At 39.3% G+C, this 24,912-nt stretch overlaps 1 protein-coding gene across 1 annotated transcript; it reads left to right on the forward strand.

Annotated features, from left to right (window-relative positions):
• Positions 1-8: 8 nt before the first annotated feature.
• Positions 9-24,230, forward strand: LOC121943041 (polycystic kidney disease protein 1-like 2). The gene is made up of 41 exons (XM_042486414.1): positions 9-291; positions 900-1,058; positions 1,152-1,340; positions 2,263-2,373; positions 3,218-3,365; positions 3,474-3,703; positions 3,791-4,201; positions 4,308-4,435; positions 4,532-4,670; positions 5,965-6,163; positions 6,301-6,412; positions 6,502-6,643; positions 6,773-6,985; positions 7,843-7,985; positions 8,301-8,480; positions 8,624-8,761; positions 9,581-9,727; positions 9,807-9,931; positions 10,022-10,142; positions 11,206-11,334; positions 11,418-11,643; positions 11,802-11,992; positions 12,092-12,322; positions 13,470-13,571; positions 13,699-13,877; positions 14,402-14,548; positions 14,656-14,855; positions 14,989-15,215; positions 15,301-15,517; positions 16,529-17,001; positions 17,822-17,918; positions 18,004-18,144; positions 18,228-18,413; positions 19,759-20,089; positions 20,862-20,995; positions 21,077-21,204; positions 21,287-21,447; positions 22,639-22,849; positions 22,966-23,067; positions 23,613-23,744; positions 23,835-24,230. The coding sequence occupies exons 1-41, from the start codon at positions 9-11 to the stop codon at positions 24,003-24,005; spliced, it is 7,434 nt and encodes a 2,477-aa protein (XP_042342348.1). The 3' UTR covers positions 24,006-24,230.
• Positions 24,231-24,912: the final 682 nt, after the last annotated feature.

The raw sequence follows: 24,912 nt of genomic DNA on the forward strand, positions 1-24,912 counted from the left end.
TGACTTTGATGATTCTCTTCTTCACTTGTTATGCTCAGGAGGACACAGATGCTCTATCCTGCCCAGAAAACCAGGAGGGCTTTGACGGCTCTTGCTACGAATTTGTGGGTCTGCAGCGATCCTTCCTCAGTGCCCAGGGGTGGTGTGAGCGAGGCGGAGGACACCTTGCCTTTATCCTGAATGATGAAACGCAGCAGTTCCTCCAGAAGCACCTGGACCCAGAGAAGGACTGGTGGCTCGGGCTGGCACCTGCTGCTCCAAACCTCACACTCGACTCAGCTGCCACAGAAGGTGAGAGCGCAGACAAGAGTAAACACTTCATAATAAAGGCTTTATATGGATTTTTAGAGTTTACACGTAAGTCACAAGTGCTAAAGATGATTCACAAAATCCTTCAGATTTCTCTGATACCTTCTGTTCCAGTAGCTAACATTTCAAGTACACTGATGCATATATGAACAGCAAAGTTGATAAATCTGTGATTATATTGAATAATGTTAGAAATGAAGATTGTCACCTCAGCCGTTATCTAATTAGGCAGCTTGCCTGTCTATTGTATATTTCTGTAAGCTGTTTGTTTACTGACATTTGTTAGAAGACGGGCACATTTGGATATCTCTCTCCAGCAGCAGGTGGACTGGGAGATACTCCTCATTCATTTGAACTTTTAAAAGGCCTGCTGTCAAGAGGGCTGATTTACAAATGTGTCTTTATGTCTTTTTCATTCATTCGCCCTGTCGTCAGCTCCTTCTATTGCTTTGCTGTTTTATGATCCCTAAATTACCCAAGACAAGGAAAACAAGCACATCTTTGTCACTGTCTGCGGTGACGACATATTCAGTATTATTTTCCTTGAGTAGCAGAATTCAAAATGGAAATTTTTATTTGTCTTTTCCCAGGTTCCCTTGCATGGCTGGACGGCTCAGATGTCAGCTATAGTAACTGGGTGAACATGCCAGATGCAGAAGCAGCCTGTGGACACATCCTGAGACATTCAGGCTTCCAGTGGGAAGCTCTAGGGAACTGCAGCCAGGAACTCGACTTCATTTGCCAGTTTGGTATGCACTCCTAAATAAATCAACATATGCTACTAAACTTATATTGTGCTTGCTCCTCTGGTAATTCTTGATATTTAAAAAAAAAATTCTCAGATTCCGGGAGATCGATCGCGTGTGATGGCCAAAATGCGACATTGCAGTGTGGATCTGGTCAAGTGATAGAGATAGAGGACAGCTTCTATGGTCGAAAAACAATTCACTACTGCAGATCCAAACTTACAGCCTCGCCCACATCCACCCAGGAGGAGTGCAGCTGGATAGATGTCATAGATTCTGTAACAGGTATTGTGCACTATATACTTAAGTTTTTTTTCTAAGAAAATTATAAATAAAATGTTGATAGAAAAATACAAAATATGTAGTCTGTAATTGACAAATAAAAAACACCTTATAAACAGAATTTACAAAGTCCTTTGACAAACAAAGCAAAACAAAAACAAGATACTCGAGAGGCAATTAAGGAAACGTTAGACAAAATTTAAGACTCAAAGACAGTCAGTAATGACAAAAAACAAAAAAAAAAGATTAGAAACATTAATAAAATGAAATACTATAAAAGGAGTTAAAGCCATAAATACAAAAAAATAAGGATAATCAAGATAAAAAAAAGAATGAATATTAAAACAACATAACATAAAATCCATTGATTGTAAGAGGTGATTTAAAGCTTTTGTGTCAATGATGGAACATGTTTCGAGGAATATTTGTATTTACAGAAAAAAACGTATAGGAACATCTACAGCTTTGTTAAAGTGAGCTAAACAAAAGGTCTAGATACTAAAACCAGCGAAAAACTACATTTTTTTCATGCTTTTTTCACATTGCCCTGGGAGTGCAGACAAAAGGATTACACTTCCAGGAAAGACATTAGGCAAATCCGCTGCTGAGAGCTGAAAAAATGAGCTGAAGGGTAATTGTACATTTGTATCCATAACTGTCTGGGATTAGTTGTACTCGAAGAGTACATGCAATCATGAGGCATATAGTGTTTCTTCTGATTGTTAATACACCTCTTTAAAAATGTATTACACCCTCTCTCTAGAAGGATAAAGCAAGATTATTTTAAATGATTAAAAACTGAGCAGTGTCCTGTTTTTTAAACTTACAAAAACAGTACCTTCAAGGCCTCCTGGATCAGTATAACTGAAATAATCTAGATAATCTGCAACACATTGTCATCTACCTAATTTATGTGTAATTACAGCTCATTGCCACGGACTGCAGGCTTGCCAGGCTCCAGTGGATCTGAGCTCTTTTGGTGAACCGTGTCCTGTGCTGGGAAGTTACCTGTCCATAGAGTACCACTGCAAACATGGTCAGATGCACATTTTTTTTACCTTTTTTTTTTACTTCCACTGTATGATTGAGCAGGCTGAATAATGTAACTTTATACATATTAGCTACCAAAATATTTGATTTATTGTTTAACTGCCTTACATCTACGCAGGGTATGTGTAGTTCACAGCCAGTTTGGTGTTTGCCAAAATTGTAATCAATGCTGTCAACCTCAGACTATGTACTGCAAGTCTTGTGCTTATAACTCCAACACACTTACATCCCTAACCTTTAATTTACTTGATCAACAGAGATATGTCACTTCTCAAGCTAAACTTGCAATCTGACTTTCAGCTCCTAGATGAACTGCACTATATACAGTGTTATACAGTTGTTATTGTAATAACTGGAGTTCACTCCAGGATGCATTATGGTAGTGATGCAAACAGTGTTGCAGTCACAACCTCTAAGGCTGAGACCAAGTCAATAACAAGACCAGATCAGTGTGAAAATTTACATGTATACATATAAATATACAATAAATTTACAAATTTATATGTGGAAATGTTCTTTTTTTCTGAGAAAACAAATACAACCATTAAGGAGCTGAAGTCAATGTAATCATTTTTATTCAACACTCCTTTTTTGCACAGGCAATTTAGTTACATCTGGGCAGTTGTGGTTTTGACTGACCTTGAAATAAAATCCAGTGTCCTCTTGTCCAAGACTGAGACCGTCAAAGAGTTGTCTTGAGACCAGTCTACTACAACAGTAGGAATGGAGTCCTACAACCGCAGATGAAATGTTTAGGCTTCGTATATGTGGACAAATGTCTCTGAAACAATGTTTCCATGATTTAAATGAACGCCGTGATTTCCTCTCAGGACTCCACTTGTTGATGAGCAAGCTAGCAGCCGTCTTTGATAATGTCACCATCACTGTGAAGTGGCTCCTTCATCCCTTTCAGGGAAACCTCACATGCACACTGAATGCTGGAGATGGCCACACCATAGATCCATACAGCCCCAAAGAGTGAGCAAGACTCTGCTTTCACCAGATAGATACAGTAGATAGATATGTTTTATAAATTAACTTTGTTTATGTAACTACATGTGAGCTCTTCCTTTACCTTTGTCACAGGATGGAGAGCACTGTGATGCACAAATTCAGCCGTCCTGGTGTTTTCATGGTTGCAGTGGAGTGCACGACCAGTGACTGGCATGTCACAGCTCAGAAAGTCATAACCATTCAGGAGCCTGTTGGAGAGTTTGGTGTCATTAAGTGCTATAGCAGGAATACATCAACAGGTGGCACTAAATGCAATGCTCTTCATGGTAGGCCTGTGCAGATCCAGGTTATAGTAGAAGCAGGTGGGTCAGTCTCACACTGTAGTGGTTAAATGCTCCCAATTAACCACCAAAATACAGGATCATTTGAGATTTTTTCTCCATAAACAGGTACAAACGTTTCCTACACAATTCAACATGAAGGCCACTCGGTTGCAAACTCGTCGGTGGAGAGAGGTAGCACACCCCACAACATCACACTGAGTGCAGGCGTGGTGGAGAAGCTCGGACACGGCTGCCACAACCTGACTCTGGCTGCCTCTAACAGGGTCACAGCCCATGCAGTGTCCGCTGATTTGGAGCTATGTCTGCTGGAGCCTGTTAAAGGCCTGCAGGCCTCAGTGGTAGCAGAGGAAGACGGGTGTCCAGACTCTCCTGATCTCATTATTGGTGTTTCATTGGAGCAGGGAGCCCCTGTGGAGCTGATCTTCACTCTCACTGGAGCCAGGGACTCTCTCTCTGAGACCAGAAACATGCCGAGTGGCAGCTTACAAATGTATACATTCTCTAACCCAATTGAAGGTACGCACAGATGAAACCTTTCTCCAGTTGAATTAAAACAGTCACATATAATATAGTATGTAATGCATATGCTCATTGACCTTAAATACAAACTCTTTTGGTAAAGGACCCCTGAAGGTGAAGGTACGAGCTGTGAACGCCTTCTCTGCCTCTGAGGTGGGTGTGGACTTAGAGGGCATACTTTTGGCTTGCCAGAATAACTCGGACTTTTCAACTGATGGACGTGAAAACATGGTATGTGGAACATTAGTATCAAACAGTAAGGATCTGGGCATATGTTCAGGTGTTTGCTTGTTTCTATTATAACAATGACTTTGGTTTCTTCTACAGACAGGAAGTGTGAGCATAGACGACTTGAAAATAACAGCTACTCCGGACACTTTGGCTGACTACTCTCAGAGCGTCAAACTGAGCGTAAAAGGAACTGAATCATTGCCCGAGAAAGGACTCACATTTGAATGGAGGTGTAGTAAGTACAACAATTAATTGACTACCAGGGATTTTAAATGTCTTTTTAACAGTTAAAACCGTAATTAAAGTGATTACAGGGGGTGAACACAATTTGGAAAACACAGACAATCCAAAACAATATCAGTGAAGTTTTAACTGCTCAGTGTTTTTAAAAAATCTGATACATGAGTATGTTTTTTTCTGTCATCCTGATTTAAATGATATTGAAAATGTGATTTTTACAGTGAACATAACAAACCTGGCTATTCAGCTCTGTGTATACATGATTCTGATAGTATGCAGGTTTCAGATCATTTGTCTGCAAGTGTGTCTTTGAATCTTTGAACATTACCCCTGTTTCGTCTCTGGCTGTGTGGACATTACTGTATTTTTCCACCCAGATGGATTTAATTTCCTCAATCTCCCGTAATGGATGATGAGTGTGCCAGTGAAATGTATCCTTACTTTCACTTTCATTTCAACATTACTGTTGTTTAGCTGGAAATCATTATTACATCCTTAATCATCACAACGATCAGAGACCTGCCTAAATTCTTCTGTTTTCACCACACTCCAACTAACATATTCTGCTTTCTTAAAATTGAGATCAGTGCTTATCTAGATTTCTGAAGCCAGGAAGTGATGTTCACATGTTAACAACAAACACAAAACCTCCCGAAACCTGATCATATATGAGCATGAGAACACACTCACCGTATCAACCAGGTGTTGATTAAATTTTATAGTAGTTTACTCAGCTGTAGTCAGTGATGGTCACAGATGGATTACTGAACAGGCCTACTGGGTTCAGGCATAGACTAAAGATATATAAATGTATCTATGTATATGATTTTTTTTTTTTTTTTTTTTTACATTCTATGGGTTCAGGCTCATGTGTATGCCGCTCCTCTGGCCTTCACCTGCAAAATGACTCTGAAATTAACACATTGCGATCAGGGAGAGACTCAAAATGACTGTAAAGGAACTGCAAAGATAGACATAAAATATCTAAAAATGGGCAAAACATACCCCAAAAGACATAAAATAACTACAGAGACACAAAATGACAAAAATGACACAATACGACTCCAAAGATACACAGATGACCAAAAAAACAGAAAATGACGACAAAGATATAGGAAATTACTATAAAGGGACACAAATGGACCAAAACCAAGCACAAAATGATTTTAAAGAGCTTTTACTCATCTGTTTCTGTCTTCTATTAGCTTGCACTGTATTGTTGTCATTTTGTTAATCCTTTATTGCTAAGGTGCTGTTTTAAAGTTCTGCTTCCACTTCTTTCCATATAGGAGGAAACTGCAAATGCAGAAACATAACAAAGGATGAAACTCATGTTATTGAAAGAGACTGCCTTCCAGATCCCTTTGAGATTTTCGAATACGATGTAACTGTGGGGAGAACAAGCTGGTTTAGGAAATGGTTTGAGCTTGCTTCAGCATCAAAGTGCATCACTGTTGTTCCAAAAGAATTCACAGATGTCAGCATCAGGTAAGAAGGGACCATAAAACAATTAATTGATACAATCTAAATAATTAAATATTCACAAAATAATTAGAAAAATATGCCAAAATTAATTATATCGACTGGAATCTGTCATAGTTATGCATTTACTTTTACTTCTGCAGCTGCAATAATTGCGATTCAATAAATGTGAAAAGCCATGTACAGCTCAGACTCAACTGTGTGACAACTTGCCCAGATGTAGGTTGGTTCATTGAGGACCCCAAACCTGAGACAGTAAGTCTGAAAAGGACTTAAACTGAATTGAAGCTGTTATGTAAAAAATTAATGGGTCAAACAGTAATTAACTGATGATATTTTTACAGGGTGACCTCCAAAATTGTTACTCCAAAGCAGAAAGAAGGCCACCCATTGAGAGGCAGGATGGCAACACTGAATATGTTGTTCAAAGCCAACATCTGAAAATTTCAAGGGAAAAGTTGCACAACATCAGTGTGATTGCTTATGGTGCGTTACTATCCCACAGTCTTACAGTTTTTTTAAACCAGTGCTTTGTTGAGAGCTACATTTTTTTCTTTGGGCTCTAAAAGACTCTGATGAATTGGTTTACAAATTGTTTTTCTGACTTTTTTACAGGCAAGACTGAGCCGAGATTCGCCAAATACACTCTTCCAGTACCCGATCCTGAACCAACTGAACCAGCTGCAACTGATTCTCCTGCAGACCCCAGACCCCCCTCTTGTAACATCTCTCCACCGTCAGGGACAGTTCTTGATGCGTTTGATATCACCTGCACAGTGAGCTCTTTCTGCTCTACAGGCTGCGTTTATTGCTTCAAAACAGACACAGGTGAGAATGTGCACTGTTATCTCTAGATTTAGGTTTTAGATTTAATTAATTAAATAAAAAAGCTAAGGGCCAACTTTAAAAAAGGAAAGAGAAGTAGGAAAAGGGAGTCTGAATCTGTTGAAATGAGGCAAAATGCAGATCAAGATCAAGGTTTGTGTCAATTACTTGGTTGTTTCATGTTGCAAAAGTATCCAAGAGTATCCAACCCTGATGTTGTGTCATCACAAATAGAAGCCAGTTTGTCCTGTATGACACTTGCACAAGTGTAATGTGGAAACTTATGTGGACATACAATGAGAATGCAGAACTATTGTGGGGTAGTTCAAGTTTTAAAACAAACAATGTTTTTTATATCCAATCCGTATTTTTCAGCGAGGGAGAGGGAGTGGATGTAACTTTTTGATTTTTTAAATTAGGTAACTGAGCTCTTTTGCTGTCAAACCACGTCAAAGATGGTGCAATGGACATGCCCCCCTCAATATTTAGGACACGTGCCCTTGCCTTCCTTAATAATATCTTGATAGTAACAGAGGACTCAAACCATAAATTGATGTAGAAAAGACACAAATTGCATAAAATTACATTTTTTTTGCATAAAAATTCACCAGAATGCAGGAAATTAAGTGTTTGATGCTCAAAATGTTCTGGCCGAGGAAGTCTATACCTCCTGTTTCATAGATGTCCCCACATTGTTGAAACATAACTTAGGCCCTTGGCATCATTATAAGTATTCCACACTTATTTTTGAGTGCTGACGACTTCATTTGCAAATTTCGGCCATTTAGCAACCTGTATGCAGATAAATAATCGAGAATTCATTGTAGCAGTTCAATTAAATTGTCTCTTTTGTCTTTAAGGCAAACATCTGCGCTGCAGTAACACTAATGAGGTGAAATCCGTCTTCCTGCCTCTTGGAGATAAGAACAACAATTTCAGCTTGTCTGTTGTGGTGACTGTGAAAAATGGATATGAGAAAACCACCACAGCTGTTACAACTCAGGTTTGCAAACCACCAGTTATCATGTCATCATCTCAGAGAAAGAAGATTGATTTATTGTCTCAGAGGGAGATCTGTTTGCACAGTCAGAATACAGAAAAATACAGATACACACATAGCAGCATACAGATAGTAGACATAAACAAATTCCTCATGTATGCATTCATCAATCCCAGCTCAGTCCTGTGTCTGTGACCAGATGGAAGTAATGTGAAGTGCTGGTTGAGGGGGAGATCAGTTTCAAGTAGGAGGATTAGAGAAACAACTTGTCCATGTAAAAGTCTGAATATTTCAGAGTGACTGTTTATGTTCCTCAAGGTACGAAGAAGCAGCTCCAGTGCTTCTGTGGAGGCTCTCCAGTCTGCAGTGAAGGACACTGTGAGTCAGTTAGAGCAGCAGGGTCTTCTGTCCGGTGAGGCACTCGGACAAATGTTTACTTCAGTTTCTGATATGCTGAACACAGAGGACGGCCAAGATCAGAGGGATGCAAGGAGGGAGGTAAAAAAGTGTGGCTGATGTTGACAGTGTTGTAATATATATATATTGTATTTATATCGCTGTGATATTTGTGAGGTTTACATCGTGTATTGTGCGCGAGTTGAGGGCACCGTGATGGTGATCAGCTCTTCCTCTTCTTTCAGCTCAGACAGCAAATGCTGACCAAAATGACCAGAGTTCTGCTGCACTCACCCAGCAACACAACTCAGGGAGTGCAAGTGACGGCCAGAGCTGTGGCTGGACTCACCCAGCGCCCAGACGAGCTCAGTCCTGCTGCTCAAGTACAGTACAGCATATCAATACAGCAGTATAAAAAAAAAACTCCAAATGCCTTTTTTTAGTCAATAAACTTAAGAAATTGCTGAAGAGCCAGCCCTTTGTTTTAAGCCAGGGATACTCAACTTGCTTTAGCTGTGAGCCACTTCTGCAAAATGACAGTAGGCCAGCTGATTAACAAACATTAGTGATATTTATTAGAGTATATAGTAAAAAGTATAGAATAAAAACTGTGTTTGCTGTCCTCACTCATATTTGACAAGAGGCAAATCCAGTTGCAGCGGGCCCACACAGGCAACCCGCAAAGGTCAGGTGTATGCAGGGGCATTTTTTAGGGTTTGAGGAAATTTGGGGCTTAACCAAGACCTCTGTTCGGAGTCCAGGTGATCCGACCTTGGCACTTATTTTGATAAACAAGCTCCATGTTTTTTCATGCACTCAGGCCCCACTTTCAGAGTACAAAAAAATCCCAGTGTTAATATAATTTCATTAGAAATTAGGCCATAGAGTATCTTTATTCCAAATTAATATCACAAAATCTCAACTTTTTGAGTCTGGATTCTTTGGAGCTTATTCATTACAGTTATTCTTTGCAATGTGTGCAATTTGCAACAACATGCAAGCCCCACTATTAAGAGGCATTTCAGCCTTTTTTCTTTCTGTCTTTCTCAACCTTAGTGACCTCTGAAATAGATGAAATGTTTTGAAAATTGGTTGTGGAAACAAAGCACGTTGCTCTTAGTATGATACACATTTATCAGCTCCTTTGAAAGATGGACTCAGATCAGCTGTTGACATCTTCGGTTGCTGTGTTTCCTCTCCAGGAAGAAGCGGGTTCTTTGCTGGTAGACCTCAGCTCTTCCCTCAACACTATCAGCGTTAATCAGGACGACAGCGATGACGAGGAAGTTGTGCAAGCAGCCTCACCAATAGTTGAAGCAGCCAGTAATATTTTGAATGTGTCCTCAGATGTAAGAACAAAACCATCACTGATGTTGCTAAATGTCTGTTTTTCCTAATACCAAATAACATTTAATGTGTTTTCCTCAGAAAAAAGTGTCAGATTTTCTCCTCACTGGGATAAGCAATATTCAGAGTGCTTTGCTTAATAATAAAAAGCTTAACGGCGACCCTGCTATCATTGATTCTGGTCAGATCAGTGTGTACGTCAACAGGTAAGAGATCACTTGCACTGGCTAGAGCATTTAGGAGAAACCTTTGCTTTTATGAAACAACAGAGGTAATTCTGACTCTGTTTCCTGCAGAGTGACTCCAGGAAAGATGCAAATGCAGGATATAAATGTCCAGAAGAACAGCTCTTCCAGGTTTTCCTTCCCTGCGCTGCCTGCTCATATTGTCTCTCCAGATGAGCCAGTGGATGTCAGAGTAAGTGAGTGTAATGTGCAATGACGACAAAGCTCTTTGTCATCATATTATGTCTGACACTCTGTAAGTGTGTTGTAGAAGTCTGTATTGATATAGACACTATATAAGGTATGGATTTTGCTTGTTGTTGAACATCTGTAATGCCCAGACCAGTTAAAGAACTGGTTCATTCCTCAGAAATAAAGAAGATATTACTTGGATCTGTTAGAAATCTGCCTTCTTAACTTTTATGATTACACTCTCCAGGGTTAGTGTATGAGAATTTAAGAAAGCTAAATAGAATATGGAGAAGTATTTGTATATTAAAAAAGCATATCTGATATGATCTACAACTACGAACTTAACAAAGAAAGACAGAAAGCCATATGGTCTATAAAAAGAAGCTAATGGAGTAGATGAATACCAGATCAGCTCTGCTTCCTTTAAAGGAAGAGTTCACCCCAAAATCCAAAATACATATTTTACTTCTCACCTGTCCTGCTATTTATAAATCTTGATAGTTTTTCTGTGAGTTTTAAGAGTGTTGGATAGAGATGTCTGCCTTCTCTCCGATATCATGGAACTAGATGACACTATGCTTGTGGTGCTGCTTAAAAATACATTTGAAAAAATCACCAATATCGTTTTCCAAAAACCACGACCCTGTTACTCAAGATAATCCACAAACTTTTTTGTGAGCAGTTTCATGTAGGAACTACTTTCTTTTTGCCAAACTACAGTCACCAGCTGTATCACCGCACAGGAGGAAGCGTGCATGTCCTGCTAGCACCGCTATGCTAGCCAGCCAAAGAGGACGCAATCAACGTCTACATCTCAAGCTGTCATGATAACCAGCTTCTCCTCCATGAGTAGATGCACGTTTCCTTCTGTGCAGTGATACTGTCGGCGGGTGATATCTCAGACAGTTGGCATTTCACACCAAAACAATCTAGATCCATAAATAGCACTACAGGTCAGAGGTGTTTGTTGATTTGGGGGGTGAACTGTCCCTTTTAATTAATTTAACTCTCAGCTTTGCAGTTTCTTTTGTTTATATGCATCAGAGTATGTCACCTTCTTCTAGATGATGAGTTTTGAGAAGAACCCGTATTCTTGGAAGGAGGAAAACATCACAGGAACCGTTGGATCCGTCTCTCTCACCAGTCTGAACGGCACTGTCATTCCTGTAGAGAACTTACCTGAAGAGATCGAGGTAATATTTATTTTATATACTTTTAGTTACTTTACTTAAGATCAAATCAATTACGGTTCAAAATGTGATATCTGGGTTTTCAGATTCTTCTACCAAGGCTCGACGTCGGGCAGGAGAACAGCACAGTCCTGGACCTTGCCAATTTCAGCACATTAATAATTGATGTCCCATTACCGGATGTAACACTGGTGCTGAAAATGGAGCCGTCTGAAAACATCTCATTCATGCTATTCCTGGGATATAAAGATTATCCAAATGATGAGAATTATGTAGCCAAGACTAAGATCCCTCTAGAGAATGCCAAAGAAGGTAAAAGTAAAACCACCAGATTTACTTTTTGTGAGCTGGCATAAAGTCACATTTAATCGATGTTCACTGATAATCACAATGAGAGAATTTGCTGGATACGTACATGTAAGCCTGGATGTGTGTCTTTGTATATGGACATATTTGTCATTTTAACACAGAGGAAAAATACACCTGGGTGCTGAGTCCTAAAGACAGAACAGGAGACACTGGAAAGCACTACCTCGTTATGAAGCCTATTGTTGAGCCAGGCGTCAAAACCATCAATGCCACTGTCAGTGTCATTTCCATCGCTGCCCAGTGCAAATACTGGAATGAAAATGAGTCTTCTTGGAGTGAGGATGGCTGCAGGGTGAGTACGAAACAGCAACGCATATCCACAGTGTTTGCATTAACACATGCTTGAAAAGTGAGCTGAAGTTTGACTGGCTGCTTTTCGTTTTCTCTACAGGTCGGTCCACTCACCACACCTCTGGTCACCCAGTGCCTTTGTAACCACTTAACTTTCTTTGGCAGCTCTTTCTTTGTCATGCCGAACTTGGTGGATGTGTCACGCACCGCAGAACTTTTTGCCACGTTCACCAACAATCCTGTTGTGGTGTGTTTTGTGGGGGCCATCTTTGTAGCCTATCTTGTGGTGGTTGTTTGGGCACGCAGGAAAGACATCCAGGACTCGGCAAAGGTAACTCTCAGTAAAGACTTTAACTACTTTAGATTGTTTATTTTAAATGCCACACCATTTGGAGAGTCTAACTCAGACGTTGCTGCTAACGCACATAATATGAAAAACTCAAAGTGTCAGTACCACAGCAGGAACGCCCATTAAAACTTTGAGACGTCACTGTACTTAATAAACCGCAGCATTCCTGTTCATGTCTCTAGTTGCCCTGTTTAAGCTCTAACAATGGTTCAGATTTTATGAACTCATTGTTTGTTTGTGCATTAAACCTTGTACTACAAATCAGTGGTTCCGAAACATTTTCTTCAGGGACCCCTACTTTACCGTCGTATATAGTGACGCCTCCCCCACAAACAATTACCAACAATCATTCAACCGGATAAAAAATGCTCTCAATGTTTCCTGCCATTCTGTCGATTCTGTCTTTGACCGTGTTGAACAGTCTTAAATCTGTTAGCTGCCAGTCCAAACATTATTTCAGCCATTTTAATGCTGGTTTAATCAGCACTCTAACAATGTTGTGTGGCTTTTTGGCTTGTGCAATAAGGAGAAAGCACTGAAATGATACAACAATTGCTGGCTTTTTGGTCGCTTGAGCCCTGGCAAAACTTTCCTTAATGTTCTGGGGCCTGTTTGTCACCACAAGTTCCTTATCTCAGGGAGAAACTCCCTGGATTGACCCACCGTCACAGGGTGTTTACTAATCTGGTGTCACTTAACTTTGCAGGGTTTCATACGTTCAATTCCCAATTTCTCACAGCAAATGACATTTATTTCTTATGGGCAGTTGTGACTCAGGAGGAAGAGCAGGTAATCCACTGATTGGAAGGGCAGTGGATTGATGCCCGGCTCCTCCACTCCGCATGATGAAGTATTCTTGGGCAAGATGCTGAACCCCAAATTGCTCCTGATGTTGTGCCATTAGTGTGTGAATGTGTGTAAGAGGTTAACTGAGTAACAGGTGGCACCTTGTGGGGTAGCCTCAGCCACCAGTGTGTGAACGTGGGGGTGAATGTGACGTGTCGTGTAAAAGCGCGTTAAATAGTTGAAAGACTCAGAAGGCACATTACAAATGTAGGTACATGTGATTTTGTTCCTTGCTTCTATAAGGCCAAACTCAATGTAATGGTAGATCTTCTTTTTCTTGTAGGTGAAGATAACAGTGCTTGAGGATAATGACCCTTTGGCCGAGTATCATTATATGCTGAGTATCAGCACAGGCCATCGGCACGGGGCATCCACCTCCTCTCAGGTCAGTAATAACTTTGAGAGGACTCACAGACACTAAACCTGTCTGCTGCTTCTGTTGCACGACATTTGTGATTCTGAAAACTTTGCGCATGTATGTCCATCCTGATGTAACGTTTATTTAAATTTAGGTGACAATAACTCTGCTGGGCACTGAGGGAGAAAGTGAGCCCCACCACCTGACGGACCCCGAGAAGCCCGTGTTTGAGAGGGGTGGGGTGGACATGTTCCTGCTGACCACACACTTTTCCCTTGGAGATTTGCAGAGCATCAGGCTGTGGCACGACAACTCGGGAGCACACCCTGCATGGTACAAGAGGGAGAGATATGCTGATGAGACACCAGAGATGATCAAATTATTAGGTTAACCCTTTGAAACCTGGATTGACATCAATTTGCTCGTGCCGCAATCAGACACCTTTCATAGATGTAAAGGACAATGAGCAACTTGGAAAGAAATGTCCTGCAAATTGCAAGAAATAAGTAGATTTAAAAATTATTTTTTGTAAAAGTTAAGGAAGTATGTCCAGAGAACTATTTTTTTCCATTTTACTTTACTTTTTTAAAACTTAAAATTTTCAGGTGATTTTCTTGTACTTTTTACTAATTTCTTGTTATTTTTGCAGTCATTACTTCATAAGTTGCTTATTGCCCTTATTCCATGTTTTTAAAAGAAGTCAGACTAATTTGCCACAGGTTTCAAAGTGTGAGCACGGAGCAAAAGTGCAGCGGAGCCATAAAGCAACGCATATGCAAGTGGTGGAAATCCTGGGTTAAGCTTGAGTTTGCACAGTTGCTAAAAGCACAGGGGATAATTACTAATTTTATATGCAGGTATGTCAACAAGGTAACGGTGCAGGATCTGGAGAGTGGTCAGAAATGGCACTTTCTGTGTAACTCCTGGCTGGCTGTGGATGTGGGAGAGTGCTCTCTTGACAAGGTCTTCCCAGTAGCCACAGAGGTGGATTTGAAGAGGTTCAGGTAAGACCAGCCATGGATCTGATGAAAGCACATCACCAAGAAACTTAACTTGACTATTTCCCCTCCTGAATCCAAATTCCTGTTTTTTCACCAAAACATATTTTTAGTAACCTGTTCTTCATGAAGACAGCCAAGGATTTCCGTGACGGCCACATCTGGTTCTCTGTCATCAGTCGGCCTCCCTGCAGCACTTTCACACGTGTGCAGAGAGTGTCCTGCTGTTTCTCCCTGCTGCTGTGCACCATGCTGACCAGCATTATGTTTTGGGGCATCCCCACTGACCCCTCTGAGCAGACCATGGACCTGGGTACGTAACAAACACAAAGCAGGTTATGCATAGATGAGTATACTAAACAATAAAAATAAAGTTGACTGAGGGAGTAACTGAGAGGACCTGTCCTTTTAATCACATCACACTAAATTTAAACTTTACTTTTCAGGTCACATTGAGTTCACCTGGCAGCAGGTTATGATTGGGATTCAAAGTTCAATCATCATGTTTCCCATCAATCTCCTTATCGTGAGTATCTTCAGAAACACTCGTCCTCGAGAGAAGAGTGCCAGAACCGACGCGTCTAAACAAGGAAAGACTGGTCGAGTTTCTCCCTCACAGACGTCTTCCCCTCGGAAAGAGCTGAAGGACATCACACCAGACACTGTGATCAAGGTGAGCTAACAGATAAGCAGTTTGGAAGTGATAATAACGCCTCTGTTCTACATGTCTAAAGTGATTGATGTGCTTTCTTGATTAGGACATAAAGAGAATAGCTCAGTCACTCTCAAAGGCCATGAAGAGTCCACTGCCTCACCTGGAGCTCCGGAGTGGTCAGCCGGCAGACATCAACACTCTGCTGTCTCTGGTGGAGGACATCATCAGACAGCAGAACAGAACGGCTGGGGACTTCTACAGTGATGCCTCCAAGAGGGATCGCTCTATGATCCTCAGTTTACATGCAGTTAATCTACAAGGTAAGCAGCACCATAACCTTCACATTTTTATTGGCTCGTGATTTGGAAGACCAGAAAAATTAAATAAGGCAAAGAATTAAAGGTCCAGTGTGTGGATATTTGGGGAATATATTGGCATTAGTGTATAATCAACTGAAAATAAGAATTGCTGTGGTTTTGTTACCTTAGAATGAGCCTTTTGTGTCTACAAAGAGAGCTGGTCTTTGTTCATGATATTGCCATGTTGCACTGCCATGTTTGGTTGCAGGAACATCCAAACACTGGCTCTAGAGAGGGCCATTTGCATTTTTCCGTCGGCCACTGTAGTTAGCAGCACCTCTGCGAAGAGTCAAACCGTGTCGAAGAAACACTGATTAGTCACATGAAGCTGCTTTATTTAGTGCTTTTACCTGTTGTAATCAGCTGTTCGTTTGTTTTGGAGAGGGAAAGATCTCTGCAGGTAAATTGGCTCCCTGTAAAAAAAATCCTGAAGATTAAACACTAAAGGAATACCAAGTTGGTGTTAAGGCTTGGTACACAGTGGTCATTTAATAAATAGGTAATATGTAAATAACATACCTCTAAATAGAGAATCTATTTATATTTAAAGGTTTAGTATTTCATCTTCTTTCTGTCTCCATAGGATTTAATTTTCTTGAACTGGCTGGATGCATTTTATCTATTATATGCTGATATGAACATTATGCAGTGCAATTATTTTCTTCATTGTCAGTTGAAAGATTGGATTGAGGAAAAAATTACTTTACATAAAAATTATAAAGTTGTTAAGCAGGCTCTCTCTGATCTGCTGATAATGGTGGCCTAACTGTGGTCTCCTTTGCAGACTGATAAACAAAATAATCCAACAACCACAAAGACAGTCTCGCTGAAGGAAAAATCAATTATGTTCATGGAAAATTGAATTACTTTGAATTTGTTATGTATTGCAACAAATATATCACCCTTGATGAAAAATATAAGCACAATGCATTTGGCATCCTAACTAACAGAAACTGATTTCTGCGTGGACAGAAAACAGTGTGTGCGGGAGCCCTGAGAAAACTTCAGATGAAGTTCAGAAAAAGAGCAACAACAGCCGGTACCTGTACAAGCAGCTGCGTCATGTTGAGAAGGAGCTGGGTTTGTTGGGACCGTCTCGTTTTCTAAACCCAGACAGCTACAACCGAGCCATGCAGCAAGTTCATGGAATGAAGGGTCTCCTGGAGTACCACCTCCCCTCCTCCAGCCTGGAAGGAGACCAGCTGGACCGCAGCCCCAGTCCAGAAGAGATAGTCAACAGAGACTCCACCAAGAAGTGTTGTCAAGGAGGGCTGCCGTGGTGGTTTGTGTTTGTTGGCTGGATACTCGTGATTGCAACCAGCGGTGTGTCAGGATACTTCACCATGATGTACGGGCTGACGTACGGGAAAGACCGCTCTGTGAGCTGGCTTATCTCCATGGTGGTCTCCTTCTTTGAGAGTCTGTTTATCACTCAACCTCTGAAGGTGAGCAACAGCATGTTTAGCATTGCAAATTTTTAGAAAGTCATTAAGTGAGTTTGTGACGTTACTAACCAAAGTCCAGTCTTTTTGTGTGTTTAATAAAATGTTTAGATAGTGATAGATGTGTTTATGATGTACTGATATGACAGATTATCAATACATATTTTAAATTGGAGATTTATTATCTTTATTGTTATCAGATTTTTCAATTTGTGCATAGAATAAGTAAGCTTACCTGGATGACAGCTCTTGTCACATCACAAAACATGTTTCCAAATTTTTGCCCATACAGAGCCAATAAAGTGATTTTAGTTTTTGTTTAAATAATAATATATTTTTTACAGAGCACATGTGGTTGCAAAGTGCCTCATACAAGGCAGCATTTTTTTCTTGAAATCAGATAAACAATTTCATTCATCTAAGATGTAATTAATTCATATAAAAAAGCAAGAAAAATAAAGAGATGAAAGACAATTTATATTAAATAAGATGAAAGAAGAAAACCTCAGAATCAGTATCAGCTCTCTGAAAGAAGTATGTCTTGAGAAAACATTTAAAAAGGCCTGAATACATTATTCAGCTGTAGATGTATTATTTATCTTTCAATATTTTTATTGTTTTTTTAATTATATTTTTATTGTCAAATATAATGCCGATAAATAAATTACTTTAACAATAATAACAAAAATAACATTTGCAAGGCTTTCCAATTCTTCCACAGACCTACTTCCAAGGACTACAGTGCATGCAAATGGTATTTAATATGCACTGATTATTACGAGGTCGTGTGGTCTGAGCTAAGTCTGAACATCTTCTGTCGCAGGTTCTTGGTTTTGCTGCTTTCTTTGCTCTTGTTCTGAAAAAAGTTGACCAGGAGGAGTATGGAGAGCCGCAGATAGATGAGAGTCTGAGAAACACAGGTACGTTTTTTCCAGTTATCCATTTTTTGTTGCATCGTTTGTGTGAAAAAAAACAAATCATATAAGTACAGTATTGCTCTGTTAGATGATCTTGATACAGTGCGTGCAGCAAGAAGAGACAGCACATGCAGTTTCTATCAGCCACCACCTCTGACTGACATCGAGAGGATAAGAAACAACATGATTAAAGAGCAGAAGGTGTTCGTCCTCATAAGGGAGATTCTTGGTAGGATCACAGCTTTGATGCAACATAGGACACAATGTGACATGTTTTGAGATGCTGACATGAGACATTTGTTTGTGATGCAGCCTATATGGGATTTATGTGGATGCTGCTCCTGGTGGCGTACAGTCAGAGGGACCCTAACGCTTACTTTCTGACCCAACACATTCGACAGAGCTTCAGCAAAGGGATCTCAGACAGTATGAGTATTCAGGATGTGTTCGACTGGGCAAACACGACTCTGCTGAGCAACTTGTTTGGAGAGTATCCAGGTCAGTATGATTTGTTGTGAACATCTGTCTTACAGCTTTCTTTGTATGAACCTTTAAGTTTTGTTAAGTTGTTGTTTCATGCAAATCATCCAGCTGTTATCATTTGGTAAAAAAATACATAGCAGATATCATTTTTTGCCTTCAGCTCCCTGAAGGTCACTTTGATTATTGTATTTTAAAGCTCATTTCATGTGTATATTGTTGCTTAGCCTAATTTTCTCCAGGTAATTTTGGATTGTAATCCAAAACAACTAGGCATTGATGTGGCAATTAATACTAAGAGTTTTGATGATGGTGATGTATGAAAGGATTTCAAAGTATTTCCCATTTAAATATACTACATATGAAGATGAACTGATATCCTCTGATTGTTCTTTTTTCTCTTAAACTTGTGTTGTACTTAAGTCACTTTTACTGCCTTTGTTTCTTACTACTACATTACATCAACAGGGTAATGAATGTCCAAACATAAATCAGTTTCAGAAGAGGTATAAAGAAATGATTTTCACTAGATATAGGGATGAAGAAGGTATTTGACAATCTCCAGGTGTTTACCGTTTGTTATTTACTGTTTAATTTTTATTTTGTCATTTATTATTTTTTGTGTTGCCTTGAGTTGTGTGTGTATATGTATGTGTGTATATGTGTTTGTATTTGTGTGCATGTATGTGTATAAGTATATATACATACATATCTTGGTTAAGTAAAACAGCTGTCATGATTTGATAAGAAATACAAAGAAACAGATTATTTTTGATAAGATTAATATGTCAGCAATTTGTATATTTTTGAATAAGGTTTATATATAAGAATTTATATTTTCATTAAGATAGATATATTTGTAATTTATATCTTGTAAGATAAAGATAATTGGTAATTATGATAATATATTAGAATAAGTCTAGAGAATGAATTATTGTATAGCTTTATATTGATGTGGTAGCTAAATACTTGACTATTATTATTTATGGATAAGGGCTGGGATTAAATAAGTTAGTACTTCTTCCCACTCCTTTTCAGATATAGGAATCAAATCATGACATGTTGTTTACATTTTTCATGTCTTCTTTTATAATTGTCTTTTTTTGTACATGTTTGTTCACATTTGGAATAAACTACTACTACTTATGTGGCAAATAGTAAAATGTGTTCATAATGTCCAGTTATTGACCTGTAACAGTATAGAAAGACCTTGTCGAGTTGGTTTTTACCAAAAACAAAATTTATTTGGGCTGATGGTGAAAAATAAAATGGACTGTTTAATCTGCAAAAAGTGGTTAACAGGCACAACATAATTACCATTAATTAACTGATATTTCCTTTACATGTGCTTATCCTGTCACAGGATTCATCACAGATGGAAACTCAAAGCTGGTGGGTAACGCTCGTCTTCGCCAGGTGAGGGTGCAGCAAAAGTCCTGCCGTGTGGCTCCCTCTATGCAGCAGTCTGAGCGGGACTGTCACGCTCCGTACTCATGGGAGTTGGAGGACATGGGCTCTTATGGTTCAGGCTGGAGCCGCTCTGTGGGTGATAACAGCTCACTGGAAGGTCACAGCCCGTGGATCTATCAGTCTCAGGGTAAACTGAGGGCCTTCCCCATCTGGGGCAGCGTGATGCTCTACAGAGGAGGAGGGTTTGTGATAGATCTGGGGCCAGATTTACAAAATTCCAGCAGGTAGGCATTATAATAAATCAAGACCCACAAAAATTGACTCATCTAAAAAAAAAAAAAACAGTGTGTTTTCATTACTTCCGAATATGCCGTTTATATCTATACAAGGAGCAGGTCCTCTGCCTCAGCATCCACCATGTTGTTTCTACTGTAGTGTGGGTCTAGAAAGGGCTAAGTTTTTATGTTTTTCCTTTTTTGTGTTTTCGTGCTGGCCGCTATAGTTCTCATACATGCCTAACACTTGGGAGTGTTCTTAGTTCTGCAACCTCACCACTAGATGCCACTGCATCATACATACTGGACCTTTAAGTGTGAGGAATTGCAGCTTTTCCATATAGCTTTTCTATCAGTATTAACTGATCCAGATATATTTTGACTGTTCAGTCAAAATAAGTAAGAAAGACAACAGCTTGGTGTCCGAGAACTTTCAGAGGGCATATTTTTCCTTATTTTCTGCTATTTTATAGACTAAGAAAGACGACAAAAAATAACAGTATTTAGATAGTTAGTTCTTAATTTCTAGACAGGTTAGAAAAACAATTTGTTGTACATTTATCTTAAATCTAAATTCACATTTGTCTACAGTATAACTATGCCTTCAGATTTAGTAAAAGTGCTTTTATTTGCCTTATTAGCAATAACAGATGCCACAAATGTGTTTTGCACAGCTGGCCTCTACATCAGAAATTGCTGTTTAATGACATCAGGAGAGAACTGTGTTTGAAGTTATAACATTTATAAATCCTGTGTTTAATTTCATGTCTGTTCTTTGTAGTTCCCTTCAGTACCTTCATGACAACACCTGGTTTGATATGTACACCCAAGCGATCTTTGTTGAGTTCACCGTGTACAATGCCAACGTCAACCTCTTCTGCATCGTCACACTCATGCTGGAGACCACAGCCATAGGTAAGTATTGCATGTCCAGCTACTGTGTGAAAGCTGCACAGAAGCTTTGATTTTTATAGGAATACTTTATGTTTACTCCAGGAGCTTTCCAGTTCCGCAGTGAGCTTCAGAGTGTGCGTCTTTACCAGTCGACTGGCGGCCTTCACATCTTCGTCATGGCCTCTGAGGCTATCTACTTCCTCTTCATTATCTACTACATGTTTGTCCAGGTGCGAATGCATAATACCTCGAGATTACTGCCATCACCAGTAACAATTATAACATCTCACACAGTCTCCTCTCCTCCTACAGGGAAAGCTAATGAAGCAGCAGAGATGGACTTATTTTAAGAGTAAGTGGAACCTGCTCGAGCTGGGGATTATCATCCTCAGCTGGAGTGCGCTGTCTGTCTTCATCAAGAGGACTTTACTGGGAATGCGGGACATTGAGTTCTACCAGAACAACAAAGACCAGTAAGTCATACCAAAAACACAACCCATACAAGTGCATAATAAAGGATCTTATTTTAAACCTGTTAAACAACAGTTTTGCTTATTCGCGCATTTTGCTAATTATTATTTCTGACTGTACATCCATCGTGCAGTCACCAGCACATCATCTCTGCAGCACAGAAAAAGATGTTCTTTTCAATGTTTCTCATACACAAAAACTGTCCTTTTTTTCATTCTGCCCTGATCAATAGTAATACTCACATAAAACCAGAAAATTTTAGTTGATACAGTATACATGGGAGAGAAATGTTTCCGTTTTTTGCAACCTGTTTTACACTGAAAGTGGTAGTTAGCGAAAACTGATCAACTGTCAACATTTTCTGGTGTGAAATGGGATGTAATATAATAAGTGTGTTTAATTTAGTGTGTAATCACCTCAAGATAAGAATTGTGTTTTTGTTACTATAGAATGAGCAGTTTTATCAATGTATGGAGCAGACCCTCATCCATGGAGATTGCCTCATTTCTACAGTAGCCCAGAACAGACAAACAAATCACTGGCTCGAGATAGGGCCATTTGCTTTTTCAGGTCAACCCCTTTTCAACAAGCAATGTCTGGAAAAAAACACATTTTTTGAAAAAGTTTGAAACTGCTTTATTTAACATTTTTAAAACTGGGTCTGGTTGTTTTGGAGAGCAAGAGACCTCTGCAGATAATTCGGTTCATGGTAAAAATAAAAAAAAACTCCTGAGTGAGCAAACATCATCAGGTCCTGGGCCAACAGCCTGTCAGCAACACACCTGACACCATAGGAGAAACACAGATTTTTTTATTCAGTCTTTTTACCTGTTTAAAATCCTTGTTTGTTTTGGAGGAGAAGAGACCACTGCGGATAATTTGGTTCTCGGTAATAAAAAAAAAAACCAAACTGTTGTCTTTCAGTATTTCTAACCGGGAGAAGTTTTAGCTGGTTGCAATCTGAATTCCTCACCACTAGATGCCACTAAATCCCCCTAAATCTTACACACTGTTCCTTTAACTTTGGGAAATACATATATACACAGAGAATATGTTTTTTGAATTAAATTTCAACGAAGTCAATAGGAAAGTGTTACTAGGTCAACTGTTATTTCCTCCATCCATTCAACCACTCAACACCCTTTTGAATATATAGCTGAAGCAGGCTCTGTCCCCTCATGCCCTGTCTCCAGGTACGCTAGTTTCCATGAGACAGCCAAGGCTGATGCGGTGCTGGGGTATCTGATTGCCTTCCTGGTGCTTCTGGCTACAGTCAAACTGTGGCACCTGCTGAGACTGAACCCAAAGCTGCACATGATCACAGCCACACTGCAGCGAGCCTGGACGGATATCTCAGGCTTCCTGGTGGTCATGACCATCATGTTCCTGGCCTACTCCATCGCTGTGAGCAGTTTCCCACACTTTAACATCAACATGCAGCTGGAATCACTGCTTTTCTCCATATTATATCTACATTTTGTGAAATAGAAGTTATCATTAACACAACTTTCAATTTTCAGTCTAACCTGATGTATGGGTGGAAACTCTACTCCTATCGGACTCTGCTGGACGCTGCACAGACCATGGTCAGTCTGCAGCTTGGCATATTTAACTATGAAGAGGTTAGTATGAGACTATTATAACTTTACCACAGCAGTTTATGACAGCTGCACTTTATTTTTTAAAAACTTTTTATACAACCATGTACTGTGTGTTGTGTACAAAGTTCTGAGTTCTCTCCACAATCAATAATGATAAAGAGAAAAAACCCAAAACAAAATCAAGGAAAAATAAAGGTGAAGAACAGAACAGTCATGGTCACAATTTTTAAAGACGGACTTTTCCCACAGTGGTAAATCACCTATTTCTGTCATTTACTAACAAAAATATTTTCGACCATTCTAAGCTAATTTTTTCTTCATTGTATGTGGGTTCAGTCTTGCACCAATTCCTTGTGATCAATAGTATATTGGTTAAATATTGATTATTATCCATGACACAATCATTTAGATTTCCAATTTGTATAACTTTGTATTCCTTATTATTATCATTTTATTTTATTTTTTAATTTTTTTTAGGATCCTTACATATCTGCCAACATGATGTTGTGAATCAGTTTATATCAGCTGACCTTTCTTAAGTGTATGTCTTCCTCCTGATCCCTCAGGTTCTGAACTACAATCCAGTGCTTGGAGCTTTCCTCATTGGCTCCTGCATTGTCTTCATGACCTTTGTGGTGCTAAACCTCTTCATTTCTGTCATTCTGGTGGCGTTCAGTCAAGAGCAGATACATCACAAGGTACTATAGACATGTAAAATAAGTTAGATTGTACCACTGCAGATAGCTTGCCGCTCCCTGAGTTATGCATATTACTCACTGTTTTTGCAGCCATCAGAAGAGGATGAGATTGTCGACCTGATGCTGATGAAACTCTTCAGTTTATTTGGACTCAAATGTAAGAAACAAGATGCCGACTGCTCAACTGAGAGGCCAGCTGTGTCATCTGCTTCAAGTAATGGACTCTCAACGATTTCTTCTGGGAGTATTTGTGTGGGATGAAATGTTCCTACAGAATGCTTTGCTTTGGTTTTTGCTATTGTTCCTTTGTGACTGAATATTAGCTGTGAAAGTCTATAGATTATTAGCCTTTCTCTCTTCTGCTGCAGATCTGTCACTATTGTAGGAGAAGCTGAAACACTGAGATAAAGTAAGAACTAAGCATTATCCTTATGTTATGTGCTGAGGCACTGCGTTACGGCTGCATTTTATTTTGTTAAGCGAATAAATTTGTGTCACTAAATCTTGTCCAATATGCTTTAATTCCACAAAATAATTACTCATAGACACAAGTAAAATTAGTCTGACTTATCTGATAAAGTTAATAGTAAATAACAACATCTTATAGTTGAGCATATTATGTTTATTACAAACAAATATGTATACTGATTATCTTCCGTAGTAATGATTACTGTTGCTTTTCACAAAACAAGACGAAGCTTGTGTTATCGATCCTTTAAGAATGAGATTTTAAAGTTGAGGTATCTAAGACATAAGTATATCACAGAATCTAGCACAACAAACACAAGGTGGCTGCATGAAGTAAAAGTGATAAAAAAAAATGTAAAAAAGAGAGCTACAGTTCAGGCTTGTGATTCTACTGCCTCAGGATGTTGTCAGATTCAACAAGATATCATTTGACTGTATGTATATAGTCAAAATAGATAGTAATGTGTAATATGATCTAGAGATCGGTTAAGTGTAAATATTCATACATACTTGATATCTACTGCCAGGTGCCGTTTAAGGCCTTTTAACCATTTCAGTGTGTTGCTCCTTCGATTCAGTGAAAGTGAGTAGAGCAATATTTAGCAATATAGCAATATTAGTAATTTACTTGACTAAAAGTAGCAATACTATGTTGTAAAAATACTATCTTACAAGCAAAAGTCCCACATTCAAAATCTTA

This window comes from Plectropomus leopardus, chromosome 1, assembly GCF_008729295.1.
Source record: "Plectropomus leopardus isolate mb chromosome 1, YSFRI_Pleo_2.0, whole genome shotgun sequence".
Taxonomy (NCBI): domain Eukaryota; kingdom Metazoa; phylum Chordata; class Actinopteri; order Perciformes; family Serranidae; genus Plectropomus; species Plectropomus leopardus.